The sequence below is a fragment of the Drosophila nasuta genome, unplaced genomic scaffold, assembly GCF_023558535.2.
Source record: "Drosophila nasuta strain 15112-1781.00 unplaced genomic scaffold, ASM2355853v1 ctg19_pilon, whole genome shotgun sequence".
Taxonomy (NCBI): Eukaryota; Metazoa; Arthropoda; class Insecta; order Diptera; family Drosophilidae; genus Drosophila; species Drosophila nasuta.
Genome location: NW_026869420.1, coordinates 46526 through 58285, shown reverse-complemented (window position 1 = coordinate 58285; position 11760 = coordinate 46526). Strand labels below are relative to the sequence as shown.

Below are 11760 nucleotides of genomic sequence, written 5' to 3'. Positions count from 1 at the left end.
GGACAAGGTAGTACCGGCCCATCTTAGAAATGAAGTATTTGTATATTTAGACGATTTGCTTATAGTCTCATCTAGCTTCAATGGCCATTTAGAGGTGTTGAGAGAGATAGCTCTCCACATTGAGCGTGCAGGTCTGACAATCAACATTGGCAAAAGTCATTTCTGCATGCGCCGTGTGCGCTATTTGGGCCACATAATCGGAGACGGTGGAATTAAGACTGACCCAGAGAAAGTCAGAGCGATAAAAGATTTTCCACTTCCGAAAACATTACGAGGTTTGCGAAGTTTCATGGGTTTGTGCGGTTGGTATCGCAAGTTCGTTCCGAATTTTGCCTCGTTAGCTTCACCTTTAACCGATTTAATGACCACTAAACGAAGATTTAGTATGACACCGGAAGCTTGCACAGCATTCGACGTGTTGAAATCACGCCTTAGTGAAGCTCCCGTGCTATGCAGCCCTGATTTTACTAAGCCATTCGCAATACACTGCGACGCAAGTAAATCTGGCGTTGGGGCAGTATTAGTTCAATTGAATGAGAACGGAGATGAACGTCCAGTGGCTTTCATTTCGAAAAACTCAACAAAGCTCAACGCAATTACACTGTCACCGAGCAAGAGTGTTTAGCAGCGATTGTAGCACTGAAGAATTTTCGTGCTTACGTGGAAGGTCACGAGTTCACCATTGTGACTGATCATGCTTCGTTAAAATGGCTGATGTCCAACCATGATTTAAATTCACGTCTAGCTCGTTGGGCATTATCGTTACAAAGGTATCGTTTTAAGATAGAACATCGGAAAGGCACAATGAATGTGGTACCAGATTCTCTGTCGAGAGTGAATGAAGATGGCGTGGCTGCCATAGACTTACGACAGGGTTTAATTGTGGATTTAGACTCGCCACATTTCAAGTCTCAAGAGTACTTGAGTTGCTCGATAGCGTAAAAGCTAATAGTACAAATTTTCCGGATTTAAAAGTTGATAGTGGCTACGTGTATCGTAAGGCCGAGCATTTGACAGGAGAGCAGATACACGACGAGTATGCCTGGAAACTCTGGATACCAAAAGAATTGGTCCCTGAAATTCTTTTCCAGTCGCATGACAGTCCTTTGTGCTCACATGGTGGTATCCACAAAACCATCGAAAGAGTGAGGAGATATTATTTCTGGCCTGGTCTCGTTTCTGATGTTAAAGCTTACATCAACGCTTGTGAAGTTTGTAAAACTACGAAAGCACCAAATCATGCTCTGAGACCTCCTTTGGGTAAAGCTCCTGAAAGTCAGCGGTTTTTCCAACGCCTTTTTATTGACTTTCTTGGACCGTATCCCCGATCAAGGAGTGGAAATATTGGAATATTTATAGTACTAGATCATTTCTCAAAATATGTTTTCCTTAAGCCAGTAAAAAAAATAAACGCGGCTCTCGTAATTAAATATCTGGAAGGAGAACTATTCATGACTTTCGGCGTTCCAGAAACTATTGTCTCTGACAATGGATCGCAGTTTCGCTCTGAGGCGTTTGAAAAGCTCTTGAAACAGTATGGAGTAAAACAAATGTTCACCGCTGTTCATTCCCCTCAAGCGAATGCTTCCGAACGAGTTAATCGCTCGGTAATTTCGGGAATAAGAGCTTACTTGCGTCCAGATCAAAAGGATTGGGACGAAAGCTTAAGCAAAATATGCTGTGCTTTGAGATCGTCCGTGCATTCGAGCATCGGTACTTCTCCATATTACATGGCTTTCGGTCAGCACATGATTACATCTGGGTCGACATATGCATTACTTAGTAAGCTAAACATGTTGGATGATCGATCATTAGTATTTAATCGACAGGACTCTTTTGATTTGATCCGTAAGAATGCATGTAAGCTGATGCAACTGAAGCATGATGTGAACGAGAAGCGTTACAATTTGCGGTCAAGAATAATAACTTTCGCGCCTGGACAAGAAGTGTTCCGTCGAAATTTCAAGCAAAGTTGCTTCCAGACTGGCTATAATGCAAAGTTTGGTCCTGCATTTGTAAAGTCGCGAGTTCGTAGAAAACTCGGCAACTCGAATTACGAGCTCGAGGATTTGCAAGGCCGTTTGCTAGGCAATTATCATGTCAAGGACATTCGACAATGATGTTGCTTCCGGCGGTATCAGTCTAGGGTATCTATTGAAAAGGAATACCCTAGTCTGATTGTAGCGGGGGGGTTTTGTAACGGCGCCTACAGCAACATGTATTGAATTCGGCCTAAAAGTCTGCTGAGTTTAAGCCAAGGTTCATGTTGTTGCAAGTAGCTCCTAAAAGTATGCAAGTTAAATTTCAACCAAGGGCGCAGCTTTAAGTGCATCAGCTGCGCTGTAAAGCCGAGCTTTAAGTAGTGCATCAGCTGCGCGGAAAAGCTCATTTGACGTTTAGCGAGTTGCACTGGAAAGCTCAGCTTTGACGTTTGTGTCACCACGCGCATGCGCAGCTAGCTTAAGCTAGGCTGGTTCCGGTCAAAGCACTTTTCTGGTGACCGGCAGCGTGCATAGACGCATATTGGTTGGTGTAAAAATTTATACCACAAGACACTAGAGGTTAGAATTCTCTTAGTGCATTTGATACTTGGTAAGAATAAATAGTAATAGATTCTGGTAGGTGTTCTTTACTTATTGTTGTCGTTTACACAGGTCGTTTTCGAAATTTTCTGCTTTTGGTTTGGCTCTTTTTGAGCGTGACAGTGCCTAAGCTAGCGGCCGGCGGAGCGCTACTAAGCGCCATCTTTGTCGCCGCCCTAGCGGCCAGTAAAGCGCGCCAAAGTGCTCTCATTGCGGCACATAGCAACTAGCTAAGCGTCCTTAGCGCCACCTTTGCGCGCATAGTGGCCAGCGGAGCGCCTTAGCGCTACCTTGCCGCCGTATAGCGGCCAGCGGAGCACCCTTAGCGCCGCCGTTGCGTGCATAGCGGCCAGCGGAGCGCCCGTTGCGCAACCTTTGCCGCCGCATAACGGCCAGCGGAGCGCCCTTAGCGCCACCTTTGCCGCCGCATAGCGGCCAGCGGAGCGCCCTTAGCGCCACCTTTGCCGCCGCATAGCGGCCAGCGGAGCGCCCTTAGCGCCACCTTTGCCGCCGCATAGCGGCCAGCGGAGCGCCAGTGCGCGTCTTCTTGGCTACCGCGTCAGCGGCCAGCGGAGCGCCACTGAGCGCCATCTTGGCTGCCGCAGTAGCGGCCAGCAAAGCACCAGCGAGCGCATCTCTGCTCGAGCCGCCAGCGCAGCACCCCTGCGACTTCTTGGCCTGCATCTGCGTCGTCAACCTGAACTTTAATCATCACCAGTATCTTTTTCATCATCTCATCTCATCTTTATCATCTCATCTCATCTTTACTCCTGATTATCAGCGACTAGATCGCTTGTACAAAAAAGTGTGTGTGTTAAAGTGAATTTATGAGAAATTAAAACCAAATCTGAAAAGTTTAAAATGATGCGCTACATTGTATAAAACAAAAAAAATAGTGAAACAATATGATAGAGTAAAAGCTCAACAGTGTAGCGCCGCTCAGCACAAGTTAAAATGAAACATGTTGAGAAAAATTTAGTATTGCAAAAATCGCAGAAATTGCACAGAAATATTAAAAATTAAAATAATTCAATTTAATTTAATTTAGTTAAAATTGTTTAAAAAATGAATACGATAAAAAGTTAAAAGTTGAGAAATTATTTAAAAATTGAAAGTGCATTTGTTCACAAAAATAGTTAAAATTTCAAATTAATATTAAAGCGCTACTGCAATTGCAGAATTTCAAAATTGCACAAAAGAAAATAAAAGTCAAAAGTTAAGTTAAAAAGTTAAAAGAAAAAATGATTTAAAATCAAAAGAAATTAGAGCAGCTGTTTTGTTGATATAAAAAGAATAAAAAGTTAAAATTAGAACATGTATTGTGCCACATTCAATTCAAAAATAAAAGCGCTAAAATATTGTAAAACAACCAATTAAAAAGGTGAAGCGCTACAAGAATAAAACAAAACAAGTACAAATATGAATGAAATAGTTGAAATTAAATAAGAAATTGTAGAGCCATGAGAATTTAGAATTTAAAACAATTGTTGAATGTGAAGTGCACAAGTTACAAAAAAATTTAAAATATAAAACAAAACAGCTAAAAGCTTCGAAGGCTAAATGCCTAAAAAAAAATGATTATATTAAATTAAATTAAACGAATAAGTTATGAAAATCAGTGCAAGTAAAAATAGCAAAAATTAAAACAAAAAAAAAAACTGAAAACGTATGCAAATTATATTGAATAACTAGTACCAGTTTCGCGTAGGTACAATATGAAGTGTTTTGGTGAAAGTTGTATTTTTATTTAATTTAGCACTGTTCCAGCACACCTTCGTCGGAGATCGATCGCCGCCGCAGGAGTTCTGTTGGTGAGTTTATTATTGCGAAACACACACTTTATACTTTCACCTCAATTTACATTGTACAAACACGAAATATAAATTTATAGAAAAGCATACGAAAAAAATTAAAAAAAACTATAAAATATTATAAAAAAAAAAATGTTTGAAGATAAATTACAAAATTAAAATTAAAGTTTAAAGTTTGGTACATGAAATAATACAAAGCACTGAAATTAAAATACATTTATATATTTAAAAGAAACTATAATATTATTGCAACTAGCCTCTTATGTTATTATTATTGATAATTCGGTACTATTTTTGTTCTTAATGCCTTATTGTTTAATATCTCTCATTAATTAAATATTGTATACCATGAATTAATTCACTTTTTATTTAGCCGAAACAAGCCAGCGACACCACTGTCGTAGGGTTAAAAGGGATCACCAGAGCCATGCTCTGATGCTGTGATCATAGGTTGGGAGGGACTTCATCACTTAACAGCTGTGATGGCCTGCCTCAATTCTCGCTCTTCTTTCTCTCTCTTTTTGTCTCTCTCTCTCTCTCTTGTTCTCTCTTTGTTTTTTTTCTATTTTTTGAGACATTTTGGATCTTCCTTCTCTTCCGGCTAGTTTTCTAGCAATCCCTTCTTCGTCGCAGCACGCTCAATTTCTGATCTTAAATTAATAATAATGAGCAGCGAAGGAAGGGTTATTGGCATAAGCAAGACCACCACCCCAAAGCCGACGAGCTAGAGCCGGACTCTAAAGCGTGCCCCGCAAATGCCGATAGCCCTGTCGCCTTGTGCTTCTTCTCGTTGCACGTTACAAAAGATGCAATTTAATTAGGGTCACCTGTGGAAATGTCAAGTGTAGGATTTGTGTGATGAATCGTACGTGACCCGAGACGGGGCGATGAAAGGATCGGGATCGGGGTCGGGGGCGTTTCGTGATACAAATCCGTTATCGATTCTTCGGAGTCGGGGTCGAGGTCGCTTCTCCCGACACGCCCTCGGGGTCGGGGTCGCACTCGGCTCGCACTCGGGCTCGCACTCGGGTCGCACTCGGGGTCGCACTCGGGGTCGCACTCGGGGTCGCACTCGGGGTCGCACTCGGGGTCGCAGTCGAAATCGATTCGTAGATCGTGGACGAAAACGTGTTCGTCACACGTGCTACGACACGATCTTATCATTAACGAACGTAGCGTCCATTATCAATCAGGGGCGCTGCGCTGTACCCAAAACGATCGAACACGTGAACGTTCAGCTCGAAAACGTAATCGGAGTCGGGGTCGAGGTCGCGTGTGCCAAGACGGGACGGTGAGGGATCGGGGTCGGGGTCGTAGTCGAATTACGATTCGTAGATCGTGCTCGAAAACGTGAGACGAAGACGTCCTACGAAAACGTGAAACGCTCTTTAACGAACGTAGCGTACGAACGCGCGAACACCCACCTCGAAAACGTAGGTCGGGGCAACGCATCATACTAAATCGAAACGTTACGAAACGAAAGGACAGAAACGTGACGCAGCGTCACATCCAAGACGATCGAATATGTGAACGGAGGAAGGATCACGTGATGAACGTTACGTTATGGAATTCAGACGAAAGTACAACACCATTTCCAAGACACTTGAAGATAAAATAGAAAATCTGAAAGAAAAGTCGAATATTATAACCAAGACGTGACGAATGTGTGAAAAGGTCGGTAACGCAGTGCAATGAGGGGAGCACACCATGAATACTCATCGACATTCGCCCAATATTCAATTTTCCTCGGTTTTCATCCAGAAACCTAAAGTCCTTAAAATCACTTCTAGTTTGTGACTCCAACATAAACATCGGCTCCGCGATTCTCCAAAGTTAACAATATTTAAAAATTGTTAAGTGAATAATTGTGCAGTGAAAATTGTTTAAACCTTCAACATTAACAGTAAAACCCTCGTCAAAAACAAATTATAATTGTACAGTGAAAATTGTTAATAACTTTCGAAATCAAGTTTGTTCAAATCAATTATTATTATTATTAAACAACATTGTAAAATCAATTTGATCAATCAAATACTTTAAAAACAATACTACAAATAAAATAAACTTTATTACATTCAACCAACAAATAAAAAAAGAAACAAACAAAAACATCAACATGAATCTCGAGAACATCAACAACTTCAACAACACCACCAACACCATCAATGGGGAGTATTGCTATTCCTGCCAGCATTACCTACGTGCAGGTATGCAATGGCATTTCCATGCTCGCACCGAGATACATAAATACAACTCTATCCGTCCGGTGGACGGAAGAATCAAGCAGATTGTGAATGGATACAAGGGACGTATTCTCCAATACATGTTTGAGAACGAGGGAGCGGATGTTAGGATGCCTATTGAATTCCTAAATGAGGCTGGATTAGCACTGATCCCTCACTTGGAATGCGTGATGACTACCCACCTATCATCCAAATGCAATTTTGAGTTGTTTGCTGAGCATGATATTCAACAAGAAATAAAATCGTTCCAGAGTACAATGTCTCAGGTTACGACTGGATCCAACTTCCTTCGCTTCTTTGAATCGCATAAAAATGTGATAGACGCAAAAATGAGTGAGTTTCAGGAAAAGGACAGCGGATGGACCTTGACACGAATCATTAGGCTGGAGCTTAACGTTTACAAATGTGATCCGACAAAAGGCTCTAATCATTTTGAGCTTCCGCTTAAATTAAAAAATAGAAGGGCAGTTGTTAATGTACATAACAAAGATGCCTTCTGTTTTAAGTGGGCAATTATATCAGCCCTCAAACCAATAAATAGATCATACCATTCCAATAGTTATGGTGTTGAGATCACGTCCCCAATAATTGAGCTCAATAACGTAAAGATTGACTTCAATGGATTAACATTCCCGATGGAAATTCGAAAATAAAAGAGTAAACTCAACGAAACCCTCACATAAGTTTAAATGTTTTCGGGTATGATGAGGAATCTGACAAAATAATTGGACCGCTTTACTGCGATGGAGTGGAAATGAGAATCCACATTAATTTATTATTCGTCGACGGACCAACGGCGGGTATTCATGGACACTATGTGTGGATTAAAAATATTTCATCGTAAGTACATTCAATAAATTTGAAAATATCACAATCACTTTACAATTTCATTTTTCACACACAGTCTACTTGCCAAACAACTGGGTAAACAGCGAGTTAAGCGTTGGTTCTGTAATCAATGCTTACAATACTCAACGAGTGAGGAGAGGGCAGCTCAACATACATTGAGATGCAGTCGGGTGGTTACCGAGGGACCAAGGAAGGATCAGAAGATTACATTTAAGAACCATCACCGTCAGTTGGAGGTTCCGTTCGTCGTGTATGCAGACTTTGAATGCATATTGGAACCAGTAACATTAGATGTAAGTGCAAACACCAAAATTATTAATAAGCATGTGCCAGTAGCATTTGCATACTACATAAAGTGTGCATTTGACTCTGGCTTAGATAAGTTTGTTTCGAAGACAGGAGGTGATGTCGCTCGCACTTTCATTAAAAATTTAACGTCAGACTTGTCCGATTTGTATGAGAACCACATGAAAATAGTGGTTCCAATGCACATGAGTCATAATGAGTTAGATAATTTTAGGAAAGCGACCATTTGTCACATATGTAAGGGTATTTTAAATAATGATGGAGTGAAAGATCACTGTCATTTTACAGGTAGATATAGAGGTGCAGCCCGTAATTCTTGTAACCTTAAATACAAGACGGGTGATTTTATTCCCGTATTCTTTCACAATTTCTCCAAATATGATTCACATTTGTTTGTTAAAGAACTTGGAGAAATTGAGGGGAAATAAAAGTCATTCCTTTGAATAAGGAATTATATATATCAATTTCTAAATATCTTCCTCTTAGGAAAAATACGCTAGAAATCAGGTTTTTGGATACTATCAGATTTATGCCCTCTAGTCTAGACACACTCGCGGGGAATTTGAGTGAAGACAATTTCAATGTGCTGAAATCACAGTTTAAAAACAAGTCAGATTTTGAACTACTTCGCAGGAAAGGTGTTTTCCCTACGAATATTTAGATTTTGTTGAAAAACTAGATGAAACTTCTCTCCCACCAAGGTCCAAGTTCTATAGTAATTTAACAGAGTCAGAATGTTCAGAAGAGGATTACGCTCATGCCATCCAAGTATGGTGTCATTTTAATTGTCGTTCATTGAAGGAATACTTAGAATTGTATCTGAAAACTGATGTTTTATTGTTAACAGACGTTTTCCAAAATTTTAGGGCAATTTGTTCTTCAATTTACAATCTTGACCCCGCCCATTATTACACTACACCAGGATTGTCGTGGGATGTAAATTAATAGCCGATCTCGCTGAAAAGAAGAATTATATCATATACTATAAGACTTTAAAACAGTGTATGAGACATGGCTTGCAATTAAAAAATTCACTCCATCCTTCAATTTAGGCAGAAAGCCTGGCTCAAGAAATATATTGATATAAACACTGAGCATAGGACCAGAGCCAAAAATAATTTTGAAAAGATTTTTTCAAATTATTGAACAATGCTGTTTATGGGAAACCCATGCCAGGGATTTAATATCAAAATCTAATTTTCATAGTGCATCAAGGTTCAGTGAAACTATGTATGCAATTCAAATGAAGAGGTTACACAACATTTGTGATAAACCAATTTATTTAGGATTTGTAGTGCTGGAGATGTCAAAATACAAAATGTATGACTTCCATTATGACTACATGAAACCTAAGTTTGGGAAAGCACTCAAATTAAATTATATGGATACGGATTCATTTATTTACAGCATAAAACAAATGATTTTATGCAGATATTCGGGATGATGTGGAGTTAAAGTTTCACACGTCCGAATATCCAGATGAATTGGCCGAGTTGTATAATTTTAAGAAATGTCTTAAGAAACGATTGGGTTTCTTTAAGGATGAGTTGCATGGTAAACCAATGACTGAGTTTGTTGGTCTACGCTCAAAAATGCATGCGTACACTTATGAAAATTTCGATAAATCTGGTGAAATATGCATGAAAAAATAAGGAACTCACACAGTAATCAAACTAGTGTGAACAAAATAAATAATCTTAAAAGAAAGTTGGATAATAATGAAAGTGCGATCAACATTTACGAAGGACAATTAGTATTACATTTCATGTTAATGGATGGGATGAAAAAAGAAAACTAGATGTTTAGAATAATAAAACAATACTTTATTGAAAATTAAAATGTATTAAATAAAAAATAAAAATGTTTAAAATTAAGTGTATATATTAGTAAATTAAAAAAAATAAAAAATTATAAATAACTTGAAATAAAATAAAAAGAAAAAATACAAAACACAAAATTGTGTTGCCTAATTCGATTATTGACGTAATTTCATTAGTGTGATTCGTATTTCCAGCTGTTTTAGAGGCAATTAAGAGTTGTAATCGTTCAACCAACTCATTTGGATCGTCCCAATATACATAATTGGGTTTATTCGTCGCGAGTGACATGAATCCAGTCCCAGAAACAATTGATTTTGAGAATTTAGGTGTAGACTCAGCAGTACGTGATTTTGTTAAGAGTGGTTTAATAATTTTGTATATTTCTTTTGCCCTTGTTCCTCTGATCTGTCCAGCGGAATTAAAATTTCTCCGGTGTACATTAGTTATCAATAAAATTTCATTATATATTTCTAGATCATTTGAATTATAATTTTGAGGTGGAATATTAATGAATATAATCCACTAGTAAGACGCCAGTTTTTCCATCATCCAATTCAATTTTTTGTGAGTCACATTAATGTGTGAATTCCCCAACATTAATTGTCCACTTGCATTTTGTATGGACCATATGTCTTATCCAAAAGATCTTCCCGTGCCAGTTCACTGATATTCAATTTATTTGAGTTGTCTTCATGTGGGATTGATTGACTCGTTATCGAAGGCGTTGAATGTATAGCTGTTTCATTTGATAACACGTTCGATGAATGATAGGGCTCTTGACTCGTTAACGGCAATGATAAATGGGGTGAGTCTTGAACCGGAAATGGAAGCGATGTGTGGGGGATATTTGTTTGATGAATAAGGAGAACCTTCTCTCGCTAACGATTTCGAGGTATGAGGTAAGCCTTTAAACGATGTGTCTTCTATAGCTGGTTGAGAATAGAATTGATCATCATCATCATCATCATCATCATCATCATCATCATCATCATCATCATCATCATCATCATCTTGAGCATTAACACTATCCATTCCCCAATCCAATGCCTTCTCAATATCATATTTAGGTTTTGAGAATTGACTCTTAGCACTGTGAAATGTGAGTTTCCTTTTCTTGTTAGGTGGTGTGTTTCTCTCTCGGTCGATTGGAGAGTAGTTTTGCATAGTTTTTTCCAGTCTCAACATTATTAAACTCTGATGGTATCAATGTCTGAAATTTTTTGTTATCATTCACAAGTTCATGTAGTGGTTCAGTTATAGGTTTAAATGTTTCCTCCAGACCAATACTGTTCTGACTTTTGAGTTGTTTAAGATCAGAAAATTTTTTTAGAGCATTTCGGCTTTTAGTTAATTGAGTTAAAACTTTCTGATTCATTTTCTTTCAAATTTATCTCATTCAACTGTTAGTGGATTAATGATTATTTCAGTCTTGTGGTCATTAGTGTACTGTGATCTATTTTACGAAACATAATCATATATAACCAATAAACAGATACATTAGCATATTTTTATGAAGAGAGTTGGTTGTACAGATCAGCTATCAGACTGTTAAATAGACCAGCTAGCTGTTCTTTTAAACAGACCTGGTTGTACAGATCAGGTATCTGGTTCTGATAACGGACCTCTTTCTGTTAACAGATCTATTTCAATTTCCCACATCCCCATTTAAAATGATTGTGGTAGTTATACACACTTAATAAAACAACACGAATTGCAGCTTAGCGTCCGATTTATTTTGCTGCTCGATCAAGACTGACCGCGTAGCTTAATTATGTATAACATAGAATGTGAAATAGAATGAGAGAAATGATAAAGAGAGCCAATATCGAGAGAGAGTTCGGATAGCCGAGAGAGCGTTTTTTTTTTGGTTTACACCCCGGCAGGAAAATCTTCAAAAGATTCCATCTACCTCCTGTAGATGGATATGTGCGATTCTTACGCACTAAAACCTCCGTATGGTCTCGTCTGTCCAGTACGTGCTCACCGGGACTGTCAATAAAGATACTACGTCGGTGAGCAGGAATGTAATGCTTCTATGCATTCCTTCGTCATATTGCGCGAATACGCGCCCGCTGGGAACTCGTTTAGTCGCCTTGTACGACAAGCCGAGACGGCTGAGATGGTATTCTTAACCCGCCACCCCACGGGC

General features: G+C 39.0%; 1 protein-coding gene across 1 annotated transcript; it reads left to right on the top strand.

Annotated features, from left to right (window-relative positions):
- Positions 1–7380: 7380 nt before the first annotated feature.
- On the top strand, positions 7381–11367 carry LOC132797768 (uncharacterized). The gene is made up of 3 exons (XM_060809548.1): positions 7381–7476; positions 7541–7811; positions 11329–11367. The coding sequence occupies exons 1-3, from the start codon at positions 7391–7393 to the stop codon at positions 11365–11367; spliced, it is 396 nt and encodes a 131-aa protein (XP_060665531.1). The 5' UTR covers positions 7381–7390.
- The last annotated feature ends 393 nt before the right edge of the window (positions 11368–11760 follow it).